This window comes from Thunnus maccoyii, chromosome 5 (genome assembly GCF_910596095.1).
Source record: "Thunnus maccoyii chromosome 5, fThuMac1.1, whole genome shotgun sequence".
In the NCBI taxonomy this organism is placed as follows: domain Eukaryota; kingdom Metazoa; phylum Chordata; class Actinopteri; order Scombriformes; family Scombridae; genus Thunnus; species Thunnus maccoyii.
This window is the reverse complement of record NC_056537.1, coordinates 31,188,981-31,216,862: the sequence shown is the minus strand read 5'-3', so window position 1 is coordinate 31,216,862 and position 27,882 is coordinate 31,188,981. Positions and strand designations below refer to the sequence as shown.

Below are 27,882 nucleotides of genomic sequence, written 5' to 3'. Positions count from 1 at the left end.
ATGTAAAATATTCATTTGGCTTCTATCTGAATTACAAACAAAAGCGGACACACACATACTTTGATATGTTCTTAGTAAAGGAGGGAAATGAGAAGTGAGGTAAAGAAGTGAATTAATAGAAACAACAAAACTGCTTTCAACTTTTATGTGGACATGTTTTTTTACAATGTTTAAGGACACACTTCTGATGTTAAGTGTATATCTCTAGTCATATCTCAAAAGGCGATGCATTTCCTGACAACAAGCTTACAACTAGGGCAGCAAGATACTTTCACATCATGTTAGAAACTTAATTAGTCGGAAGAGATGATTATAAACTAAAAGCCTTCAGCAGCAGGCTTCATGTTTGGCAAAAGAACCAAAAAAAAAACATGAGGCTCTTTGGTTGGATACGGTGGTATTATTTGGCACCGGCAAGCACGGTGTTGTGACATTTTGAAGTCCCATGGGTGTGTTTGTGTCCTCGGTGCATGTGTGTGTGTGTGTGACTGAGTGTCGAGGGCCTGTGAGTGTGGAAAGGGTAGAAAGGTGCCTTGTGGGTAATTAATCCACAGATACTGACTCCACTACAACACCCATGGGCTGACGTTGGCTCTCACACAACACATACACACGCTCATAAACACGTACGTATGCGCACACTGACCTTTCCTGTACTATCAACAGACACACATGTAGGTAAGTATATACAATCTGCAAACACACATACACACACACAAGATACACAGACAGAAACACACACACACACACACACACACACACACACACACACACACACAAAACAGGCTGATCAACAACCTAAGGCAGCTCTCTGTCTCTAATTAGGAAAAGTTGGCACAGATGTGGTAGCTGAAGACGTCATCTACCTGTTAAAAAAAAAGAAAAAAAAAAAAGAAGCTTTGAGCAGAGGGTGGAGAAACGCCTGTCCTGTTTGAGTTTGGAGGGAAGAGTGGAATAAAGCAGATGCCCTGCTCATAAATAAATAAAGAAGCTGTCTACCTCTGGGAGAGCTCATACCAGTAGAGCTGTAAACACACTCAGCTCCAGCAATTCAACTGAAGTCCCAGAGAAACAAAGCTCAGTTTGTAAGTGATGCTGTAAACTGTTCCTTATAAAGCTAATAATACAGTATTTTTCCTAGCAATAAACTCTAAACGTTAAGGCTGAAGTTTGAACTGGTCCCACGAATTTCACACATCACTTTTCATTTCAGCTAAACTGTGCAGTACATTGAAACTCAATCCTACGGCAGCTCTGGGACGTCTACCAAAAAAAACCAGGAAGTGGTACTCACTCAGCAGAAAGGAAAAACATCGGGGCTAAAACAATAGCCACAAGGTTGACATTTTAATCCCAGAGGACCGTATGTTCTCACCACCGTACAATCTTTCAAAGCTCACCTCTGCCTTGTGAAGGCAGAACGGTGGACAATTGAGATATTACAATGGATGCGGCTCCAGGGCCCCATAAAAAATCAATGTTTCCATTGAAGCATTATCTGGGAATTGTCTGGTTGAGTCAGCACACTAACTCTTGTAGCTTTTTCGTGTAAAGTGATTTTATAGTGAACCCATGCGTGCTGCAACATGAGAGCCTGGAAAATCAATCCAAAAATAAGACTAGAGGTGACTTCTGCAGGGATGAAAGACGATGGCAGCGCCCTTCTAGCATTAAGAGCAAACTCCACGCTAACTATACATTTAAATTCCATCCAAAGTACAATTTCAATTACATTTTTCTATTAGAACAAAAATAACCAATACTTCCCCCGAGGCTAAAAGGTTAGGCTAACATGAATATGCACTGAGGCTTTGCAATAATGACACAAATGAAACTATTTCTATGCAACATGGAAACAAGCATATCTTAGTTCTGCTGTATGAAGGCCTGCTGGGTAGTTTCCAGAGAAACCATGAAAGGAACCATTGCGCAAACCGAGACTGATGCTGTACAGTATTAAACTAAATGACTGAACTGCTAATGACCACAACTACACTTAATGGTGTTAAATGACATCAAACATTTCTACTAATTACTTTTCCATATAAATTTATCATCTTCTTAAGTACGTATCTGTGGAGCTATGGGTAATTAAAGCATCTTTCAATTCATTCTGAGGGCATATTTGATGAAAAATGAAACAATCCTGGTGAAAATAGACGTAACCTACGTGTTGCCTTGAGTCAATTTATTCATAGCGGCTGGTTGCTACAGCAGCTCGGTTTCCATCCAATTTAGCACAAATACTATCTGAATTTCTAGAGTATCTGCAAGAGAAATTTCCAATTAATACATTTCCATCAACTACTTATGCAAATATTTGGAGTTGGTTCATCAAAATACACAGCTGGTGGCCATTAAACCATTTCATCATCATCAGGAGAAGAGGGCGCAACAAGATGACATTATGGAAATTACGGAATTATGGAAAACATGATGGAAATATGAAATATTTGTTTGATGTATTAATTCGGGGAGCATTACAGTCTCCTTATTGCTTCACACAGATTTGATGTTTGCGGAGAATGTAAGTGGAAATTTAAGTCACACGTTTCAAGTACGTCATGATTTATTCGCTAAATCTGTTTCCATCGCACTTTATCGCATTTTGCTGCTTTTATTGATTCGACATCTTTTCCACTTCAACCAAGTGTAAAAACTTTTTTGTGATATTTTGAGATTTTTTTTCAGGGAGGTTTTTTTTTTTTTTAATGCACAAATTAAAAAAACAAAACAGGTGGATGGAAACACACCTAGTGATACTACAACTAGGAGAGCAAAAATAATGTTCTACTCCTACACAGAGGAGCTTTAAGTTGGACTTACTGCAGATTTTAAATCTGAATTCATACAATCAAAATTCAGTAAAATGTTCAGTGAAATGTGAAACTGAAGAATATGGGACAACAGTCATGTTTCATAATTGGGATTACCAGGTTTTAAATGAGCGAGGCTTTGCTGTATTGAAGCTGACACGAGGCTGTTTTTTGTTTCTCTAACTAGTTTATTAGCTGGTCCTTTTTATTAACTAGTTGTTGAATCATTATGTTTAGCAAGGCATCATGCTGTTTAACATGGGCCTCAAACCACCAATATTAAATGAATAAAGACATTATGAACTAAACAATCATGTGAATAAATACTGAAAAAATACACAAACTGATAAAATGTCAAATTACTTAAAATTACATTATGATTCTCTGTCCTCATTCATCAACCAATCACATGATGCCCGCCTCTTAGCAAACTCACCAGCTGCTACCATATGAATATTAACTCCCTAACTAATTCTGTTACTGAGAAAATAATACGCATTTCAAAAATAATGAGTTTATTGAATCATTTCAAAATTATTCTATTTTTTCTGTATTTATTTATGATGATTTAGTTCATAATGTCTTATCGATGAATGTATTTAATATTAGTGATTTGGAAGCCACACAGTTAAAAGGTCATGGGTAAGTGCAACAGTCACTGTGCATACATCAGAGCAGGACAGTCATCAGAAAACAAAACAAAATCAATAACAAAACATATACAAAGTAATGAAGGATGTGTGTGCAAAAGCTATTTCGCTGAAACATGGGTAGAGAGAGAGAAGGGTGGAGGTGGTGGGGGAGGAGGGGGATGCAATAAAGGTACTTGGCCCAAATTAAATTGGGGACGTTGCAGTTATATGGTTTGCTCATTAACTACTAGACTGCCCCATTACATGTCCTATTTAAATCACAGAAATGCTGTTCTTTTGCTTATGATTTCACATTTTCTTTCAAATTCTTCTTGGCAGTACAAGACATAATCTTGTCAACATGTTTAATGTCTCAAACATAATAACATAATTAAATCTGAAGAAAACATCTGTTTGACCTAAACGGAGTGAATTCAACTTGACCCTGATTCAACTATTTTTAGTTATTTTTACATCAGCACTTCATGTGACTGAGGCATTCATCTACTGTAAGGCGTAAAAAGAGTGACGACTAAAATTAAATTAAAAAAAAAAAAAAAATTAGAAACACTACCAGGTAGAAGAGTGAGTCTCCACTAGTTCTATGAGTAAGGCACTACTGTATGTACATTTAAATCTTATATAGGAACCTTATATCCCTGAAGAGTTGACTTTTCAGGAGGAGAATAAAGGCAACATTGTAGATACTGTGCATAATTTCTGCAGCAACAGATTGAAGTTCAGGCACACACAAAGTACAGTGTTACCGCGACGTGCTGCTGATTCTTCTTTAGACAGGAGGAAGTGAAAAAGACAAAAAGGATTCAAAGAAGTCTCAACCAACCAACCAATCAACCAATGAATTCATTAATTACGAGTCAAGTTGGACTAACAGCCAGCCTGTATGATGACATTGCAAGTGCGGAGCCCACATTCGACTGGCTATCGTATGATGACATCACAGACATGGGCCATACCATGTCGGTAAATAAACACCTTTCATCTATTGGCTAACATTTAACAGCATTATCAGTACAGGCCACACCCCCGCAGGTTATTTGCTATGATGACATCAGTGACAGCATCGAACACAAACTGGATGTTGTTGGTGTCTGTGGCGCAGGTCGAATGGGAGTAGACTTCTTTGTTGGGGGACTTGTTCTTGCTCTCGTACTGAGACTTAATGTAGGCTATTCCCTCCAAGTAAGTGTTTGGGCCTGCGGAAAGAGACAGAGAGATGACATTAATTTGGTGTTGAGTGAAGGCTTGAAAGTGGGATGAACTTACTTTTTTTTTTTGTTGTCATTGGAACCTTTTTTTTTTCTTTTATCAGTGAGCTGTCCCACATTCTGTATCAGCACTATTTTCTCATATTTTCTGAAAACATGACCTTTGACTCTCTTGCTCAGCACGCATTCTGCTGAGGTGTACTCTACTACGCTTACTGCTAGCCAAGCTGTAATAAATGTGATACATGGGCAATTTTTTTTTTTTTCAGACAAAATGAAAAGGTGATTTCAGACTGACAAATGAGATGTGATGGAAAATGTATGTCTTGTTATTGTTGGCAAAGTCTTCCTGTTTCTGAATATTGCCAATGCATCATCAGTCTTTAAACAGCAACAGTTCAAGACTGTGACAGGTAAGAGGTGTTTGAGCCAAAAGAATGGAACCATTATTCATACTGTATATTGATTAATTTTTACAAAAGTGCCAAATCTACTCTACGCCCTTTTGGTTCAAGTCCATTATTATCTGTGAGAGTTAGTTCTGCTTGTAATAAAGAGTTTGTCATGCAGTGGATTTAATCAAGAGCTTTGATTTGTTATAATGCCTTTTGGAAAGCAGATCTCGGTGATTGGAGTCACTTTTGGGCTAAGTGTCACTAACATCTCTCTGGCTCTCAGCCATTAGGAACACTGTGGTTTGTCTGTCTGCTTCAGCTGCAACTTCATCAGAACAGGCACGGAGTCCTGCCATGTAAAAAGGATGAAGAGGAGGAGGGGGAAGAGGGGGGAGGAGAAGAGGAGAGGAAACAGGTTTGGAATTCTAATTCTCTCTTTCTCACAGTCTCGCTGTTTTGGTCTCTCTTCATCTTGCTTTCCCACAGTCTTGCTTTGATTTTTTTTTTCTTTCTCATTTTCTCACACTTTCACACATGCTGTCTGTCTCACGTTCTGTTGTTTTCCCCCTACGTTGTCTCGTCTCTCATTTCCTCTTGTCTCGCTCTTGTTTGGACTCCCAGTGGCACTCGGGATTTTATTCACTGCTTCACCCCTTTTTTATTTATTTGACTCTCATCTTTGTTTTGTTCTGGAGTCTGAGTTGATTGTCTCTTCTCTGTTGCATACAATCATCTCTGCCCATTCTGTTCATTTGTCCCCCCTCTCTCCGTTCATTGTATTCTTCACATTGTTTACCCCTTGTTTTTCTCCTGGGGTTTCCTCATAAGAATAAGGCATTACTGTAGCCTTGTTCACAATTAAGGAGTTTAAAGGTGTTTATGACTAGAATTTGAAAGGGACAGCAAATTGAAACTGACATCTAGCTGGGACATGATGCATCTCAAGCAGCTGTGTTGGGAGAATTTGACAAACGCTGCTTTCAAATTTTGATGGTGCAGTTATTTAAACGTGCATTGCATCTTTAACACAAACTACACCAGGCTGTTCAGGTTTCTATTTGGGTAAAATGTAGAACTGTTAAGACTATGTGAGTTTGAGAGAGGGCATGTAAAATTATATGTGGCGTGTAATCACAGATCACAATGAGCACAAAGACCCTATTTAATCTGAAGCAACATACAATCAGTTCTGCAGTGACTGCTTGTGTCCACATAAATAAACAGAATATATTATGAACTTGTACTCTCAAGTACATGGGTATGTACCGGTATATTCAGGGAAGCAGATGGACAGTGGCGACTTGCTGATCTTGCTTTCAAAGAGGTCCATCTTGTTGAGGAAGAGGATGATGGAGGTGTCCTTAAACCACTTGTTGTTACAGATGGAGTCAAAGAGCTTCAGTGACTCGTGCATGCGGTTCTGCGGAGGAGACATGAGCGCAGGTTAAACGGGCTTCAACACTCACTCTCATGATTCAAGCATACAAATATATATACAATCAAAATAATCATCCAGATAAGCATTAACGCAAGTGTGTTCAGGAAACACTTGCACACTCACTAGTGGCGCTGTTGAGTAACGTTTTGTCTGTGCGTTGACTGTGTTTTATGTGCTGGAGGACATACCTGCTGAATCTGAGCAGGGCTTTATGTAATATACATTTCTGCCAGCTGCAGAGGGCAGCGACAGTTTGTGAAGGCAGTGAATTATGAATGTAGTAAAACACCAACAAAGGAGGAGAAGAAGAAACTCACATTCAAATTAAAAGCTTTGTTAATACTTTCTGAGGTAGGAAATTGAGCTACCTTTAATCTTTAGGCTGGATACACACAATACATTGGTGGCAGATGTTAAATGTAATAATATATATAGTATATTAAAGAATACGTGCAATGAAAAACACTATATAATACAAAGATGTAAATTAGCAGCTAAAATGGTAACAAAAGCATGAAAACTTCAGTTGATCACTGAAAACTATGATTAACACATTAAAGATTTTAGTATTTGATCATTTTCTTCATTAGGCACCTTTGTATGTTAGTAGATCATTGGATTTTTCCCCAGTAATCATTTACTCTAGAGTGAGCTATTAGCACCAGTAGACTGCTTTGTTAGCACAAGTGCTTTATAAATGAGTCTACACTGACTAACAATCAACAGAATCCACTCTTCTGTTTGAAAATGAAATCTACAGACGGTGAAGGGCAAACTATCTTTTACCATTACTTTGTAATAATCGTGCAAAAAGTTTTTGTAATTCATATAATTAATCCATTACGACGTAAAGCACTCTCTAAAAAACACTCTAAACCTAAAGCATTGTTTCAAACCTAAAACCTGAGGCTAAGACGGGCTAAGAGCGCTGACAAAAACACAACTAAAGAAAAAAAAGCATCTCATAATGCTTTCCGCCTTCCTCATGATGCATTTCATTGGTCACATGTCTTGGAAAACGATGACATTGTCTAAAACTCTCTCACGTCGCATTTGGCTCTAAAGGGAGAAGCATGCAAACGTCGAACCTGGTCTTAATGTGTTCAAGAAACCTGTCTGCACTGAATAGAAAGTGCCTAGTGAAGAAAACAGTTTCCCTTTAAGAATAAGTTGAAAGCAGTTTCTCTCTGGTTGTGGATGATTCTTTGTTGCATAGTTCAGGACAGGGGAGGGAAGAACAGGAGATTGATGGAGTCCATCACCCAATCAGAGGAAAATACAACTGTAATATACTATTGAAGATTTAGACAAAACGGATGAGATGGAGGTCAAAATAGTTCATATTCAAGATGAATTAAAAAAAAAAGACACATACACACACACACACACACACACACACACACAGATAGATAGATGATAGATAGATGATAGATAGATAGATATGCAATAAAACATTTGATGAACTAGACTGAAAACAAAGTTGTGAAAACACACAAACATGCAACCAAATATAAAACTGTCAGTAAAATTCCTCGGTTCACAATCAAAAAGAGGCACTGCTTTCAACTCTTGGTGAGTCTATCAGCCTATCGGGAGGTTTCATACCTGTCTGTGGGTGGAGCATCTGTAGAAGATCTGACTGCTGATTGGTTAGAGAGGACAGTCGATGGCGAGAGTGACAGGAGGAGTGGAAGGAGCCAGAGATGCTGCAGGGCGGAGCTTAGAGCAGGAACAGAAAATGCAAGGGATACACCCTCCCACTTCCCTCCCTCACCCCCCACCCCCTCAACACACTTAACACACATACACACCTCTCGTGCTGAAAAGAAAGTCTTTAGACAGTTTTCACACAGAGCAGCTGTTAAACCAGAGAATAGCAAGAAAGTGTATGTGTGTGTGTGTTTGTATTTTCATGGAAACAAGAAAGAGAGGCAGAGAAAAACACAATGCAAGCGGTTCTTGAATAGCAAGAAGGGAATTACGAAGGGAAAGTAGTGTGTATTGTTCTGTATGTGCGTGTAGGGGGACTATTTCAATCGCATGACGACAATAGACCAACAAACAGAGAGAGAGCTTCTCCAGGTAATCATATCGCTGTCTGGATGGAGCAGAGTGGCATGATGTGAACGCTCAGCATCAATAATCTGTAGCCAGAGGCAGACAATGTGCTCTTTTGTTAAGTTGGTACAATGACGATAGAAACAAAAAATAAAAAATAGTACAGGGAAGCTGTTTAATCCAACACTTTTTCAATCATAATTCTACTGTATCTCACATCATAAATGGTTACATCATATACTCTATTTAGACCGTAATGCATTTCTAGAACAAACATCTGAAAAAAACTCTTCTTCTCTGTAAAAAATGATTTGAATACCAAGTTAGAACTTCATCTGATGTATGTAGGGGAGTGAGGGTTTATTTTATAGCAGCTTGATGTCATTTGCACCCGATTTAATGACAGTACCAGTCAAGAAGGTGTGTCTAAACTTTTGATACTGTACCTATGTCCAGCAGCAGGGATTGAATGAACTGAAGGAGGTTTTCACACAGTATAAAGCAGCTGTGGATAAAATATGTTGAAAAGTGTTTATTTAAATAGGTTTATTTACATTTTAAGCAGAATTCCATTACTGCTGTAGATTTCCCTCAAATATTTGGTTTTGCTCTTGTTGACAAAAATAACCAGATGCACCAGACACTCAAGTTTATTTGTCTGATGTAATCATATAAGGTGCAATCACAGTGAAATGTAACCCTGCCAGTTCCTTCAATTTGTGCATTAAAAAGAGTTTACATAGAATAAGAATAGTAATAAATATATGTGTATGGTTGGAGGGGGGGTTGTCTCAAGCAGTGAGCTCATTTAGGTCAGAAAGGTGCATCCACCTGCTGGCTGCTGATGGCCTCAAAGCGAGCATAAAAGATGTTTGGCTCACTTGATAGACATGCATCAACACTTGACGGAGGGTTTAATGTGTCATAGTTCTTAGACATTGCCACATGCTTCTGGAATTGTAGTTCCACTTTCTTCCTGTTGTCCCTTTTTGCCTCCTTTATTGCTCCTCTTACATTGTAGGCTGCTGCTTTGTAATTGTCCGTGTTTCCAGACTGCAGGCCTAGGTTGAAGGCTCCAGTGTGTGTGTGTGTGTGTGTGTTTATGGCATCTCGGATGGTTCTGGTAATCCATGGTTTCTGGTTCTGGAGTGATTTAACTGTAGTTTGGGTACAGTTGCTTCTGTTGTTTCACAAATTAAATCCACCACAGACTCATTGAATCCATTGATGTCATTAGTGACGTCTTCGGTGGTGTCCTGAGACGTGCTCCAGACTGCGTCATGTAGTGCAGATTGTAGAGTGGCTTCTGATTGACCTGACCATTTTCTGACTGATTCTCGCATCACTGGGGGCATGCTTCATAGTTTGTTTACATACTTTGACCTCAGCAAGATGGCCGTATGGTCGCTATTCCCAATCATGGGTAATGATTTTGCTCTGTAGCCGTTTTTGAACGGCGTGTAGCAGTGACCCAGAGTTCTCCTTGTGGCGCAGTCAATAAGTTGATGGAAGTCAGGCATAACTTTCTGATAATGATTTAAATTCCCTTGGTAGACAGTGCGGTCTGCATTTGATTGACTGTCACATCAATCCTTGTTCATCATCAACCGCACTCCTCCGTCTTTTTTCTTGCCAGAGTCCTCTGTTCTGTCTGATTGGTATACAGAAAAAGTCACCTGGTTGAATGGTGCTGTCTGGTATTCCAGGAAGTTTTGGTGAAACAACGGACATTACAGTTCCTGATATAGTGTTGGAAACTGATGCAGACACGGAGGTCGTCCAGTTTATTATCCAACACCTGTACATTGGCTAGCAGGATGCTTGGCAGAGAAGATCCATGTGGCCGGGATCACAGCCAGCGTTTAATTTCTCCACCTTTACCTCTGTGTTTCCTCTGATGTTGAGATGGATGGAGAGATGTTCTTGTCTATGTGGTTGGGACTGTAATTGGTGTTTATCCCCTTCACCTTCTCCTCAATGTTTTATCTGATGTTTACATCTGAAAACCTTGTCCGGCCAGGTAGCAGAGTCAGCAGGAGGAGAGTTTACAATGCGGTGAGTTGACCATTTCCCTGTCCTGATGAGTGCCTTGTAGTCATATGTTATTATTGTCCAATATAATTCACAAAAAGTACACATACACACAAACACATTGCCACAGACATGGTTGATGTGTAGCTGTTTGGGGCAAATAAACACAAATGGTCGTACGAGTGGTGTGCTGTCTGAACTCACCATAAAACACAGTTTGCACCCAAGTACCAAAATCTGGCTTTGTGTTGCCCCATTTGAATGAACCTCCCATATGTTTGCGCCTCTCCTCCCACCTGTGCGGCACCAAAATACCACACAGAAAGGCAAGGTGAATTGCGCTTACAATTATTACAATAATTACAAGTAGAACAAGAAGTATAAACAATATAATATGAATTGTATATGCTTTATTTTAATGTGGAAGAGAATAATTGACTCAGCATCTAAACTACAATAGAAACAATCCACCTCTAGATTCTCTTAGGCCAGACAGGATTAGTATTATGGGATTATGTTGCCATTCTAATTAAATTTATGGTGTATCAATGATTTTAATGAACTACCCATAAGGGATATATGCATTACTATATCACTCCCATTACTGAGGGGCTGTTATGTTTGTTGGATTGTGGAATATTTTTACAATGCAAAGTACTTGTCATTTCTGAATCACATGCTATTGACGTGTACCGTAGTAGAACAGACAAATGATGTGAGAGCATGACACACACACACACAAAACATTTGGTTATTTGCCTGGTAATTATAACTCCCACACCAGTGTTTGCTCTTTAATAATAATTACACATAATGTCTCTGAGATTTAAACAAAATAATAGCAGAGCTGCTACTAATGCTGTCTGAACAGATCTAAATCTGTGATGTTTGATGCATTTTGCATCATGCTTTTAATCTCCTAATTTTATTTTGGTGTGCCCCTTTTTGCCACATCTTGCCCACTGCATTTCTACATCAGTTAGTAAAACATCAAACAACGGGCCTGAACTTGTATTTTACCTGTAGGCTGTATTAGTGGCGAGGTAATAGTGGCCACAATCTCATAGTCTGATCTTTTGAGGTTTTGTCAGTGGAAAAATGTGTATATTTTACAATAGATTTCTCCCTGTGTGATTGTTTAACATCACTGGAAACGGTGAGTCTAGAGATAACGCCTTGCTCTTTGATGCTTGCAGATGGAAATTCTGTTTATAGTGAGCGTGGTATGAAACATTTTCTGCTATCAAACACTATAGCTGTAATGACCTCACATCCGTCTACATTTGGACAGATATCTGCAAGAACAAAAAACCCCCACTATGCACCGATTATATTAACTTAGATATGTAACACATAACTAGAGCCTGTTTTATGGATATTTCCTCTCTTCATCTGACGTTCTTCTGGTGCTCCCAGCTCAGAGGGAGGCTTGATGACATCTGCATAAACAGAGCAGCAACCGAACACAATTTTCCAGCCTGGAATTCTCGGAGGATATACTTCAGGCTTATAAATAGCAGTGAGTGCCGTGCATTCAAATCAGCTTATTTGTTTTAGGTTGCATGGCATCATCTTTACAGATACACGGCATGTTGCACGCAAACAATGAGATACTGCCGTCATAATGGTGTTTTACCAAAACCTTGTTTTCAATATCCATTAGATCCACATAATTCTTTACTTGCTTTTACCACTCCAAAGTTCCTAAAATACTCCTGATACTTGTTGTCAACTGCATTTTTAGCAGATTTTTTTTTTTTAGTAAAGATTATACTGTGAATTTCCTTTTAAAAATGAGTAAGAGTAAAAAAACACTTCATGGATGCTTTCTACACCTCTTGTATATCTCAGAATCTACAGTCAGCATAATTTGCCTTTGGAGCAACCTGATATACAAAAGTTGAAGTACATGTCCTTCCCTATTATTTAAAACAGGCTACCTGCTTTGGCCAGAATGCTACTCAGTTTGCAGTGTCAGTGCAGGGGAAATTGATTTGCATAGAGAAAAATAACCTGCAAATACAGTGACCCCTTGTATTTTTGCATAGAAACCATCCAGCGGTGTGCTCACCAGAGATGGAAGATCTGCTCTGTTACGTGTTTTGTTAAACAAAAAAGTCCAACAAGTATTTTGAATGTGGCCTTTACGTGCATTCTGTTCATTTGTTAACATGGTTTGTTATGTTATGAATTGGCACTTATTTTTTAAAAGCAGGACTGTATACTGAAAGGAGATTTGGAGGAAACACCATCCTTTTTTTTTTTTTTTTTTTTTTAGATGTGGGAAAGTATGAACGCAAACCAGTACTGATGCTTTGGTATTATAAAAACAACAACAGATAATGACATAGATGCAAAACAAGAAAGAAGAAAGCAGATGAGTCTGTGAGTCTGCCATTCATAAAACATCCTTCATCCATCCATCCATCCATTTTCTTTACTGCTTATCTTCTAGAGCAGGTTTTCAAAGTCTGAGACTGTGGGCCTCCCCTCAGACAAATCTTGGAAAAGGCGCCTCCTCATCCCCCCTTAGTTTACTTGCTTAGTTTTGCTCAATTGCTGGATGCCTATGGGTTTATGTTATTTGATCCCATAGACACTCAACAATTGAGCCAAGATAGTGTGACAGGCAACCATTCACACCTACAGGCAATTTTGAGTTACAAATTAACCTGCATGTTTTTGGTCTGTTGGGGGGAAGCCGGAGTACAATCCAAACGCTCTTGCTGTGAGGCTACAGTGCTAACAACTACACCACCGTGCCGTCCAGTCCCTCCCTGTCTCAAGCTTTTACACACACCATATGTTTCATGTCAGCTTACATGTCCTTTCTACACACTGAACAAGCATATAGTCTATCTATATCATAGCTGTTGCAGAGTGTGTGTCAGAATGCATTAACGGACTATGTATACTACACACGTCTCACATCTTGATTGTCTAAAAGCACCCTGGATGCATTGCAGCACAACTCTGATGCTACTTGGTATACGGTTTCTTTTAAAGGTGTGCTCCAATATTTATAAATGGGTCACAAGGCCGCACGGCGACAGAGGAAAAGCATCAGTGAGAAAGGGAGGCGGAGACAAGGGTGAGAGTGAGCATACGCTTGTGAACATCTGTCCTTACCGTGGTCTCGTCCTCGTGCAGCACCTGGTCATATCCGCTGAGCGCCACGCAGAAAATGATGGCTGTGACATCCTCGAAACAGTGGATCCACTTCTTCCTCTCCGACCTCTGACCTCCCACATCAAACAGCCTGACGGACAGAGAGACAGACGTGAATAAACACAAGTGCACGCACACATCACACACACAAACATTTTTTATTTTTTTCATCTTATTCTTATATTACTTCACTTTCTAATCAGTGAAGTTACATTTGAACTCAAAAAACATACTTAATCTCAGTTTATAAACTTTTTTAACCAGATTGGCATGACAGTGAGTCCCGAAGCGTTATCAGTTGTGGGATAGTTGCATTTATAAACCATCCAGTAAAGGCACATTACTTTCAAATGTGACAACTCTGGCCCGCCTCCCAGTCCATAAAGTAGTTCTCTCCCTGGCAATGATCTGATATAGCAGTGTTTCCCCTGTAATTGTACAAGCCTGGCAGGCCTCCAGCCCCACAAGAATGCCTGCCAGGCCAAAAAAAATTTTTTTTAATGCCAAATATTTATTTATTCAAAAATCATTTGCATTTGGGAGCCTCTGTTCAGCACTTTCAAAATGTAAATAAACCTCTGTGTCGCTGCCTGGGAAACTCTTGGTTGCGTAGCTCGTTTTAAGGAAAAGGGCAGTGCGTAATGTGTGTGCGTAGAGAGTGAGTGGTTGAGTGAGTGTGAGTGGCAGAAAAGTGACAGTGAATGTGAGCGGAGCAGAGGAAAAGGTTAGCAGTAAGTTGTCAGTCTGGCAGTAAATGTACAGTACAGACTACAGTGTGTCAGTTAATAAATGCTGCAGCTTATCAAGATAAAGAAAAGTCACGTCTGTTGTTTCCCCATCTGCTGGAAAGGTGAAGGGGTTAGCTTCAAAGTTAGCAACAATGGGTTAGCCTAACCTGAGAACGCTAAACAGAGAAATGGAGAAATGTGTGGCTGCTCAGTCCCCCCCTAGGGATAACTCTGTATAGTTACCTTTAACTTTATTGATCAACCCAAGTGTGTGATCCTTTTCACTGTTTTATTTTGTCTTTTTTGTGTTTGAAAAGAGGTATGGGATCAGTTTTCATCTCATTGTACATTTTATCTTTTGGATGTACAATCAATTGACACGCTTGATCTGCAGCATCACTGGGGTTTATCAGATGTTTTGTCATGACCCTGAGCATGTGTCCATTTTTTTTTTTTTTTTTTTAAATCCCCTCTTTAGCTATTTTATACTGAATCTGACACTGTAATTTTTTACAGGTTCATTTCAGACTCCTGTCATCACACAATGTGACATTTTTTAGGATATAGGATGTTTGGTACTGGTCTCTGTGTGCTGTTTTCCAACAGATATTTAGTTTTATACTCCACAGAGAGGGAACGGAGTCCGCTCTCTCATGTATTTTTGTGGAGTTTAGAATAAAGTGAAAAATCCCCGACCAGAAAGCACTGAATCCAGTAAATGAACCCAGTTGTACATGTGATGGGTATAATGGTAGGTAGGTTGATGGGTTACACCCAATACAGGAACACTGAAGCCTCCCACGCAGTGCCTGACTGCCAGTAATAGCGATTGAACTGACAATATTTAGGCTTTTCAACAAAACACACCCAGAACACCGCCTACTCAACTGTAAGAAAAACAGTGGAAAGTATCATTCAGCTGAACTAACATTTCTCTGCATGTTTAAATTGACTGGATGTGTGTGTGTGTGTGTGTATATGAGAAAGATTTCAACAGAAAGCAAAAGAAAAAGTGAGACAAACATCAGTTGCCAAGTGTGATGGTGCATCCATCCAGAAAAATAATTGGTGTCTACAGTTTATTAACCTCTCCGCTCCGTGTGCCTATTAATACGTTAATGCGTGTGTATGAACACGCACACAACAGGGGCAGAAATACGGTAATTAAATTTGAGGTCAGAGCAAGACTCCTCCCATCTTTTCTCTCTTAGTTCCCTTTCCCGCTACCATCCCGACACGCCCCTCCTCTGCCACAAGTCCTTGCTCTAACTGAATAAGATGTCAGATAATCATAAACATATACACTTGTGTAAATCTTTTAATTCTATTCATTATAGACTAGAGTTCCTGTTGGATGCATGGAAAGGCTTAAGTTACAAATCTCAAAACTTTATACAGTCTTTGCATCTACTTGTTTGTGCGCTCCTCATGGTGAGTCACTGACCTGAAGTGGAGGTTTTTGAAGGTGAAGTGTGTCTCGACGATACCCGTGGTCTTCACTCGGGTCCTCAGAATGTCCTGCTCTGTCGGCTGGTAGTCTGCCGCACCAATCCGATCTAGGCTGTCTAGGTAGCTGCACACGGACACAGATAACAAAGAGCCGGACTGTAAATTAGCAGCAACTTACAAGTGTAAAATCATGCAAAACAAAACTGACATTTGACCATTTTCTATATCCCACCCCCCCTAACACTAATGAGACTTTGGATTTCTCCACATGCTGATTTGGTGTGCGTGGGGCTGCAACAAGAGCCAACCTTTCCAAAAGCAAAAACACAAGAGGTAAAAGTGTAGGGAATGGATTAAGCAGTGTTTCTCTGCTCTAACATGAGCTGCAATCATTAGCATGTCTGGCTAACTAGCTTACTACCTACAGTAAATTACTTGAGGAACAAGAGTTTGAGTTTGTGTTGGGTCACATTAAAAAGTCCCTGTAACAATAACTGTGTAGTATTGTCCCACTGTTTAGCCAAATAGAGAGTATGATATGACTTCTAATACTAGGACTTACTAGTTCTACATGATGACTTTTCTGACAAATGTTACAGTTGACAGAGTAGGAGTACTATCATTTAAAATGTCTGCATTTGTGCTGCTGTACTCCACTTTGTGTTACAGTATAAACCCGCTGATGTACAGTATGTCACGGCTCAGGAGGGTGAAACAGTAAACATTACATAACGAGCAGAAAGTGACACCCACTCACTGGATTATGGTCATTAACGTGTAAATGTGCAATGCTATTGACTTCAGCGAGGTCATTTTCTTTCCTCGACCGCGCTCCCTCTACAGGGGGGTCAGAGGTCAGGGTCAGCTGCAAAACAACTACTAGAACAAGTAGGGAATCTGTAAAAAAGTAACACTAACTATACTGGTCAATTACCTTTTCACCTTTTAACATTTTGTATCATATCATACCCCAATGTGACAATTTGTTTGTTCTTTTACAGTATTTTATAGTAGTAGTATTCAAGTTGTCTGAAGCAGTGTACACATTGATGACAAGAAGTGAAAAGGGGCAGTGGTTAGGTGTTGTAATGGAATATCACAGGAAGTGGACCTTTATTTTTTAATGTAAAAGTATAAATCAAAAAACAATCGACAGAACAGCGTTTAAAAATGACAACAGTACAACTTCTGGTGTCAAAAGGATACGCCAGCAGATTAGATGGATGCCTGAACGTCGGTGCTGTAGTTGAGGAATGGTCACTCTACCTAGAAGTCTTTTAACATACAATATAACCAGACTCCTCTGATGCATGTGTTGGCTAGCTGGTTTTTTCCCTAACTGACAGAAAGCTTCAGTTCTTAAACCAAATGCATACTGAGTTCTCAGCATAGCATGCAAATTATTTTTCCTCACAACAACGATTGAGAAATTATTGGTATTCTGAGCCAACAGAAACAAGCTGACAGATAGTCGGGCAGAAAAACAGAAGAGCAGAGAGGACGAGCAGAATATATAACCGCATGCATCCATCTAGCGTAATGGATGTAAAGCTTTTTATTTATAGACCGATGAAAGTGTTGTTTCAGAGCTTTTAAACGTATGCCGAGTTACTTCCGAGAGAGTGAGAGGAAAAGATAAAGGATGGAGAGGGAGATGCTGGACTGATGGCAACAAGAAGTGGTTGGCACACATACCCACAAGCGCACTCGCACAGCTTCAGTGATAAGAACTATTGATTATACAGAAGCGGATAGGAAGAGCTGAAAGGGAGGAGACAAAGAGAGGGTGAGAGGGAGGAAGAAAGTGGGATCACATTGCAACAAAGCAATGTGATCTGCTCAACATTTTTTTAAAAAAAAGGAAAATTGTTACAAACATGGGCCGTATCATGTGTAAAGCACCATCTGTCCACTTATAGAGCATCAGCAGTCTCTTGCTGATGTTACCAGTCTATTGCTGAAAAATGATAGTGATCTGGTGATTCTATTGTTATGATGTAGTATTATGCTTAAAATGTAAACTGAAAAAGAGGAAAAATGGGAATGGCTACACAATCCTAAAAATCCTATTGTAACTGTGAGTTTCACACAGCTAGACGATATGTAGAATAAGAAACATTCTACAGTCATATGGCAATCAAGCCATGGATAACGTCAATCAACCGGTAACGATGTTTTTTTTTAAAGTTCATCACCAATCAGTCTGTGTGGAAACAGAGAACGTTCGTCGTCTTCTGTGATTATTTCCAGCAGTGCCAATCATGCAGGTGTTGTAGCTCTATCCTGTCCTGTTTAAACAAAATCAAAAGGGCTTTAACAGACATATAAATCCAGCTGGAAAGGCCTGAGAAGCACTCTACGTGACGGAGGGAAGGTTTAAACAGCTCTGAATCTGAGTCTGTATCACCTTCTACCAGATGCACATGTTTGTTGTCTGCCAGATGTTAAATATGTCTTATTGTGTTTCAGTGTGGATACTAGTGACTTTCTGGAAGCAAGTTACAGTTACAGATTTGTCTGCCTCAATGAGGACGTGGTCTAATGTTTAAATATCATTGTATCATGGTATTGGTCAGCACACAACAGAATATGACATTTATAAGCTGTACTGTATGCTAGAAGTCATTGAATAATATACTTATGTTTGACAATAGAGTGTCTCTGCACTAACAACACCACCAGGCTGCACTTAGATATTTGACTACCGAGTAAGAAAGGTCTCTCAAACTTGCCGTTATTGTTGAGGCTTATAGATTTGACTTTCATGACCTTGACCACCACAGGAGGTTGAACCGTCTCTGAATAGAAGCTGGATATAAGCTCTTCCTGCTCACTGTGTCTGCCCTGCAGTCATTTTTCACTGAAACATTTCTGACCTGACCGACCACTAACACAAACGCTAACATTATTTTATGTAAAGTACTGCTGTCCCCCGAAGGTGTTTTATTAAATCATGCCTCTGCAGGCTTTTAACTACGCCCGTGTAGCCTGGTTTTTAGACAGCGTACAGAATGTGGACCACCGCTGCATTAGTCTTTTTTTTTTCTTCATCCTGATATTACTCTTCATGGTGCACTAAGTCGATTAACACCAGTGGCCTGGTCTAGGCTTGTCTCATTTCCCTGGTGATGTACAGTATTATAGATTATCACTGAAAGAGTATGAGGGACAAAAGAGAGACAACTGGAGAGAATGTTGTCTGTGAGGTGATAATGATGTGTGTGTGTTTTCAGCACAGAAAACCATGGAGTTCTCCGGACAAGTTGTGATATTCAGCCTCTCGACGTTCTGTTAAGGAACACGCTCCACTCCTCCCTCAGTCACAGACTCTTCTGTTTTCAGCAGCCTGCAGTGTTGTTAATGTGCAAAAAGAGTGACTGGTAACACTGCGGCTCGATGCTGATGCAGGACTGGAGGTCTTTATGTATTTTGGGGGGGAAACTGGAGAATGTGTGCAAGGACGCGAAAGCAGGATGAGACGGGAACATGTAACCGGCTACAGAGATGCAGACGAGTGGGTAAACTCAGGTGCAATGACCCTACATTTGCCACTTATATTGGCATATGGTTCACTACAGAAATAAAACCCATCAAACAAGAGCAACACATTATAATAGAGTAGCTGGCTCAGGCTGCATTCACAACACTGTTTAAAAAAAAAAAAAAAAAGCATTTCATATTCCTCTCAAAATGTTGTCAAAAGCCCAAATTTTGCAGGATTATTAGTGATAATTGTTAAAAATAAAAGCTGCTATTGTGGCTGATAGATATTAAGGCAGACTTTGTATTGAAATACATCCAAACATGTCTATGTGTGTGTTTTTTTAACAGAATCAGCCAGCCAGCCAAGGAAGGTCAGCTCCACTGTCCTGCTTCATAGCTGTTGCTAGGTAACCTGCTTTTAGATGGTTAGAGACGTCTCCCCTACTGTTATGTTCTGACACATATTTACAACTGGCATTTGTCACTTCTGCAGGAGCCGCTGCAACATGATACAACCTGGGTACACCGCATAAAAGCTCCCTGAATCGATCAGAGGAAAAGCTCTGTTATTATTTAGCACAGAGAAGAAGATAAAGCAGGAAATTTCACACTAGCAGTGAAGACACTTTCCGAGGCATGCTTTAAATCAACACTGACCCCATCATGACATCTATTTAGTATTTTAGGCTTTTGTGAAAAGAAGCATGCTGACCTTTAAGCAATGGGTTACTTCTGTTGTCAACAGAATATAAGATGAACAATTTTCTAAAGGCTGCGACATTCAACACCTAACAGCTCCTCGCTACCAGGATGGACGATAGCTGCTTTCACATAAGAAAAACAGACATTTTCCGGAGTTGCCCTTTCACACATATAGCACACAACAGATGACTGTCCGTGTCAGATGCACTCTCTCCTACTGGAAATACTCCGTTTGGTTTAGGTGAGGAGTGTCGCCTGGGTGGAGCGTGCATGAGGCAGGACATGACGCAAAAAGTACACTGCGGTTGTAATTTGGCGTTTTTAAGCTTTTCACCTTTACAAGATAACACAGGAAGTCCTCTCTCCCATTAGCGCTAGCTTCACAATGGAGTATTCAGGCCCAGTCAAAACAATGCAGCTTAGCTGGCTTGCTGCGTTCATCCAGCGCTAGCCGCTTGCTTGCTGTGAGTTCTCCAGGAAATGACCTGCTTTATTCACACACGGACTCACTAGGTCATTACCTGAACTTTGTGCTAGGGAGCTGGCAGGGTAAAGTCCGTTTAATGTCCGATCTGACTGATTCGGACATTTGCGTTCACACGTACAGCTCCTCCGGATAATGTCCTGAAAGGTTCGGTGTTACAGTGCATGTGTGAAAGGAGCTTAAGTTTACCTATTAAAATCAATATGGCTGAAGCAGCTTTACATTATGACCTGGAAAGATGATAAATGATGTCAAATAATCAAAGATGCAAGATGCTAAAACAATATCTGCAGTAAATTATACTGACATTTCAGTTCTGTACAAGCTATTTGAGCTCTTTGCACTTGATCTATAGAAAACTGCACTTTTTTCAATGTAATAATGAACCAAAGCATCAAAGCCATTAGCCAGCTACCTATTCCACATGGCATTTCTATGTCAGTGCATACATGTGTACAGAGGGCAGTGATTGTGTTTGTTTTTTTAATGAAGTGTGTACATGCATAGCACTGTGTGCCACAAAGGCAGGGGATGTAAATCATAGACAGAGTGTATATGTATTGTGGTAAATAGGTCAGTACATGCAGGACATTTGCAGAGAGATAGAGAGGCAGAGGTGGCTTCAGGCGGTACTTGCTACTCTCAGAATAGAGCTTTCTGCTTTCTATGGAATGAAAACACACATTACATGCATGTGCGATCACACACACACACACAGTACAGTATAGAGCAGGGGAGATGCTTGGATATGTGTGTGTGTGTGTGTGTGTGTTTATTCCTGGTCCTAACTGTCTTCAATAAACTTTAACTGAGCCTAAAATTAACACCTGCTGACAGAGAATCTTCTTGAAAACAAAGCCGTAAAATATCTTAACTTTCGGGAAATGTCATCAACTTTCTGCCGTTACAGATTTTTAAGAAGCACACACACACACACACACACACACACACACACACACACACACACACACACACACACACACACACACACACACACACACACACACACACACACACACGGGGTCTGATCATGTGATATCTGTCCTATCGCTTCATTGGCTGCTCGGTCTGTTCTGCTCCACAGGCCACAACATAATAGGAAGTACGCATCAATCTTTAATGTGACATTTACCACGCGCGCACCGGCACACGCTCACAAACAGATTGGATGTTACTTGAGTCAACTGACCACATGTAAATGTTGATAGTTTGGCCGCCAAGATGTCTGTCGCAATGAGAGATTACAAAGTGCTGAACCTCGCTCTCATCTCTCTCTCTATCTGTAGTTGCTCTCTCATCATTTTTGACTTTCCTTCCTTTTTTGGTCCCTTTTGTCTTGCAGTGTGTATCGTTCAATCATTTTGATATGTTTTCTACGTCTGAGCCTCTGTTTTTAATTCCTCAGCTTTAACTTTTCCCTTTCCTTATCTCTCTAGATGTTTCCTGTCCTTTCTCTCCTCTCTTCACTCTTCTCTATCTGCTACTTATTCTGTTTTATGTTGCATTAGCTTTGCTTCTAGACGCTTATTCTAGGTAAGCAATACCACCAACAAGATATCTTTATACAATAAATAATGACTGATAATGCACGAGCTGGAGGTGAAGCTTTTCTCTGCAAGGTTGATTATTTTCCTCAGGAGACCTTGGAGTGCATTACCCTGCTTCTACCACTGTGCAGCCACTTAACCAAAGAAAAACACAGCCTGTTTTTTTTCTTTGTAGTCAGTTTAACCTCTGGTTAGGTTTGTTGCACCAGAAATAACGTAATAGGAAGCAGAAGTAATGTTGCTATGGTTACTCAATCTTTCAGAACGGTGGTTTAACTGCTGATGTGAATTTTTGTTTGATGTGCCCCAGTTTACAGTTCAAAAAGATTCCTGTCAGCCAATCAGAAACCATTAACTTTCTTGATTGTGGTATGAATAAAATTTGACATTTGTTGAGGATTTCTGACACATCCTGCCGCCTCTTATGTCAGCAAAACTGTAAGACTAAGTCACACAAGCTAGTTAAGTAAAGCCAGTAATGTTGCAGCAGAAAAAAAAAAAGGCAGGCAAACTTTTGAGTGACATTTTCTGGATGAATATTATGACTCACTGACATAAACATAATTAAAGGGTATTTCAAAATAAGAGTTATGTTTGTGCTTTTCCCTATGAAAGGCCCTGTTGTCATATCTACTGTATGTTTGATGACTTTTATAATCAGTGCATGTAAAAAAAAGTATATCAGCTAAAGCTACATAAGCTACATCCACTACATCCATGCTCGGAGCCTGTAGAGTAGTAGTAATGTATGATGTGTGTGTTGCTCACGGCAACATAAATGAAATGCCTCCCTCCTTCGCTCTCCTTCCATTTTTCTTCATGTCACTGTGTGTAATTTCACTGGATGTATGGTGCACAATTAAACAAGAGCTACATGCACAAACATAGCACTTGAAGGAAATGACTCCCCCTCCCCCCCCTCCTCTCTCACTCCCTCCCGCTCCCCCTCCCCCACCTCTCTCTCTCTTCCTTGCTGTCTCTCTCTCTCTCTCTCTCCCTCTTCACCCACACACAGGCACTCAGCATAAATCAGGCCTGGTACTTATAATGGTGATCGACCGTGTGTTGTAATAGCTGGTGTATGATCGCATTTAGAAGATTATAAATAAATAGCGGTGTATGTTTGTGTGGTTTTTTTGATGTGTAGGTAGAGGATTGGGTCGACTAAAGACTGATTTATTGATCTGGACATAGAAAATCAGCTGGGCAGGTGGAATATATATATATATATATATATATATATATATATATTATATATACACACACACACAAACACACACACACTCACTGCTGTGCTGAGTCAGTGAGCTGCAGGTGCTTATGGGGGAACACACACCCTGTCATACTCTACCTCTACTATCAGTTTTCATTTCATCATCAAAACTAAAAGTATTAGTCACTGACCTTTTTTCACAACAAAAAGAGACTTCAACGATATACAAAGTAACCTCTGAAAACAAGAACTGTGATGAAATGTTTTACATTTTTCATCAACAGATAAAAAAGAGACAATAATGTTAAATGTGAACAAATGCACAAGTTAACTATTTACTGTTTTAATGCCAAGTCTTACTCAGCGACATGCATGCATCTATAGAATCATACACTGCAGCTGCTGTTTAGTAAAACAGTATCCTCTACCTTCTCTTCAGGAGTTGATTTAGCTGCCTGGCCTGTTGCATGAATAAGCAGCATCTTGCATTCAGTAATGTTACCTGACGTTACCATTACTTGGATGAAATAGATTTATGGGCTGAATTCATCTACAAAATAGAGAATTAGGCAAGCAGAGGCAAAAACTACAAAAACAAAGAGGTCAGCCTGCAGACATCTCTGAAACGCTAATGTAACATTATCAAGTTACACAGACAGTTACAGCTGCCTCAACGTACTTAGAAGACATAAAAATTCATGACATAAATGAGACTAAAAGTTCACTGACAACAATAAGACTAACACAACTGCAGTTTTTGTTGAATAAAACTAAAAAAATGAAATTACTTGACAAAATACACGCCTACACATGTAAACAACCTGCGAAAAGACGATAAATGAGCAGAAACTCAGTTTACTCAGCTTTTAAACTGCAGGCAAAATCAATCATTTTCTGAAAATGTAACAGATTATCCCCAGTAGGAGGTCACATCATACCTTTCATTTGTTTGTTTTTTAACTGTACTCAACAACTTGTACAGACACACACACACACATAAAGGACGGCCTGTACGTACTACTGCGCTGAGTCGTTGAGCTGGTACTCTCGGGCACGGCTGAAGCACTCCTGGATGCCTGAATCGGACCACAGACGCATCATGGCGGACAGCAGCTCGGCGGAGTAAGGCTCCGTGTCCTCCATGCGACTGACCACGTCACACACCATCTTGGCGTCCGCCTAAAGGAAGACAGAAGCAGGTTAAGGTCATGATAAAAGCTCTGATGTAACGCTTACATTATTAAAACATCATCACACTAATTATGAGACATTAGTACGATTATGGTAAACAAACGAGATCACAGCGAGAGCGTCACCCTGTCTGATGCGTTTTACATTTTAAATAAAGATTGTTACGACTGTGTGATGAGTACTGTGTGCAGTTTGACGGTGTGAGTGTGAGATATATTAAAATGTAGAACTATTACACAAAGCACAAAAGCAAGAAAATGAAAGTTATAACCTGGAACAACACGGATGAAGGATTACAAGCAGAGAGGTTAGAGGTGCAGCAACAACAATCACACAAAGCGATTACAGGGGATGACAGAAGAAAAGAACAAGATTGGCAGGAGAGGGAAAAGAATGAGAGCGTTTTTAGCTCTCTTTGAAAGCCTTCATAAAAGTGTAATTTTAAATCCACGTGTCACTCCGGACCCTGAGTCAGTAAAGAAGCAGCAACAATACCAGAGCGGTTTATGAAGAGGCCCAGAGTTCAAATTCCTTTTAAATGTTGGTCAAATTGCAATGTGGGCAAACCTTTGAGAAGACTACAGTAGCTGAGTTTTTTTTTTAAAAAACCCACAAATGCTAGCTCACGTAAAATCAAGAGGGATGGAAATAGAGTAGAAAATCTATATGAAAATTGTGCCAGCTGGACTCGTAAAAGCTTTTTTTTTTTTTTCTCTTCTCTCTCCCCCCTCTGTTCTCTCTAGCTGCGGAGAAGGAGCCACAGAGGAGGCTGTTGTCATGCAGCAGCGGTCTGGCTCTGGTTCCTCTCCGCTGGCAGAGAGCTCTGGTCTGCACTGAGCTCCTGAGGAGGAGTCACTGTCTCAAATCTCAAAACTGTTTAGGTCATACAATTACAACAGTCCAGTCAATAAGCTGCCAGCTCTGCTTCACATAAGGCTGTTTCAATGCTTCATAGAAGCAAATTATTAACCATATGCTTCCTGTTGTTTTGGTGGAATTTAATCATCTACCCGAGTCTTTATCTTCACTCGCATACGGGAGATGATTTTTAAAACTTTTCTTTTGTTTAATTTATATGTGACGTGCCGCTCTGTGTTTATGGAAAATCTTTCTAGCTAAGTGTAAAGCAGTGCAGAGATCTCGCTGCCATTACCAGCATCTAGTCTGAATCAGTTCCTAGCAGTTGACCCCCCTCTCCCCTCCCCTCCCCTCCCCCTCCTCTCTCTCTCCTTTGCTCTTTGTTGTTATTGATTCTTTTCCCTAGCACTTACCGCCTACATGATCGTTCTTGCTCACAGTGATACTGCCAGGACACTAAGGCCCTGACCTTTGAACTCTTTACGTTTGGTGGCTTTATATGGTGATTAGATGAAAATCAAAGAATTCTATTTAACAGCACAAATGTGAAATGCATTTTTTTTCCTTCTTTCAGAAGCTAAATATGTACTAACAATAACATGCAAGTTTATATAAAGTGAGTAATAATACAATAATGATAACAATCAGCTAATAACTTACAATAACTTACAACTTACAAATGTTAATCAAATAAACAAGTAAAAAGAAAATAAAAAAATATGTTTTGTTTGTGGTTAGTCTTCTATCAAAAAGACATTTATTTGTATTATGGGAAAATTTGTGACATTTAGTTGTAATTTCTATCATGTATTTGCTTTGGAAATAAATTCCTGTGTGTCTGACCAAAGCTTACTTGATGAGGGGCATCATTAATCATTAATCATAAGATTGTTCAGGCACAATCTGTTTTATAAAATGTGCATTAATCATCAATATCAGCACATTTTGAAATGATCTAAAGTGAGTAGATATCATGCAAAATCTTCAAAGATAAATGATAAACATTACTTGCACCAATCTGTTATCCAAGTGTGAATAAGTGTGAGATTTGGTAGGATTTTATAATCTTATGATGTTTCTAAAGTCATTTTCTTAAATGCATGTTTGTGCATTTTGGATCTGTTGTTTTTATACCACAGACTAATAACCTCAATGACACTTCATTATCTCAGTTGTACCGGTAGGAATGACCTTAGTTACTTCAAAAGAAATGATTTATATTTTACTGAGAAGGTTTCAGCTCTAAAAAAACCTTTATATTCAAAAAAAAAATATATGTATGTGGTAAAAAAATTATGGTCATAACACAATTTCCAATATCATTAAAATGTAATAGTTTTATTGGCTATTGGCAAAATACTCAAATTGCATACTGTTGGACACTTTAAATCAAGTCATCTGTTGAATATATTATGTGGTTTATAATTTCAGAATAATCCTGGAGATTCCAAACATTTTTAATCATATAAATCTTAAAAGCTTCAATACAGATGAATAAAATCCAAAAAAATTAAAATCCTACAAAAAAAAAAAAACAGGTTGCATCATTAACAAAAAGTGACGATGTAGGATAAACAAAGCTTGACGAGCCTTAAAATGCAAAACGGAGCAGCTCGACACAGCTGCATCAAACTCACTGTGGCTCAATAATCGCTGAGTCAGCAAGACTGAAATACGACTCCATGTTACATCTGCTGTAACGCGGAGGAGCCGACATACTAACAGCGGAGCGATGGACCGAAATATACTTTACTAACATATCCAGTTACATTTCTATAAATGTGATACAGTGTGTGCATCACTGTGAGAAAACAGTTTAGCATCTATACAACTGACTAACACTGATATCAAATCATCTATGCAACACTATACCTGGAACAATACATCATCACTTTTCTGTGTCACGAAAAGAATCAAATCATTTTTAACCTAGGAAACAGTATAATATGAGGATGATTGTTGGTATTCCCTTACTGTAATATTAGCCAGACGTTATAATTAGATTGCACAGCACTCAGGATGAAAGTACAATAACTGAAATCACAATCTGTTTGAGTTTCCACATATTCCCCAAAAATTAACAGCATGCAAAGCAATCGGGACGAGATAATAACAGATTACATGAGTTTGGAGATTTGACAGAGTACTGGTGTGCTCCTCCAGCAGCAGCAGCAGCAACCTGATTAAAATCACATGGTATCACACGTTCACACCTGGGAGGCACAGTGCAGCTGGTGCAGCCTCAGTAACGGCTCCTTTCACCAAGATGCTGCACTAAACCCACATCCTTTTAGAGAGTTTGATAAACGATCGATGTCAACAGAAACTTCTTCAGCAGATAGATGATTTCACAATGATTACTGATAAAATCTCCTTTTTGTTATGGGTTGTCACAACATAATAACTGGAGGCGTATAAAGGTTGTTCCAACTTTACATTCTGGCTGTTGTTGTCCCTTAG

The 27,882-nt window shown here is 39.5% G+C and overlaps 1 protein-coding gene across 3 annotated transcripts in view; it reads right to left on the bottom strand.

Annotated features, from left to right (window-relative positions):
- Positions 1 to 27,882, bottom strand: part of LOC121898042 (guanine nucleotide-binding protein G(o) subunit alpha) — a 95,760-nt gene that overhangs the window by 6,962 nt on the left and 60,916 nt on the right. For 2 of the 3 annotated variants that reach the window (XM_042412925.1, XM_042412927.1), the window contains 5 exons: positions 24,392 to 24,552; positions 15,940 to 16,068; positions 13,729 to 13,858; positions 6,339 to 6,492; positions 744 to 4,665 (listed from right to left, as the gene is read on the bottom strand). In XM_042412925.1, coding sequence (XP_042268859.1) covers positions 4,478 to 4,665; positions 6,339 to 6,492; positions 13,729 to 13,858; positions 15,940 to 16,068; positions 24,392 to 24,552 — 762 coding nt within the window. In that variant the 3' untranslated portion in view covers positions 744 to 4,477. Of the gene's footprint in view, positions 1 to 743; positions 4,666 to 6,338; positions 6,493 to 13,728; positions 13,859 to 15,939; positions 16,069 to 24,391; positions 24,553 to 27,882 lie in introns of those variants that run through there. The other variant, XM_042412926.1, reaches the window with a different exon arrangement.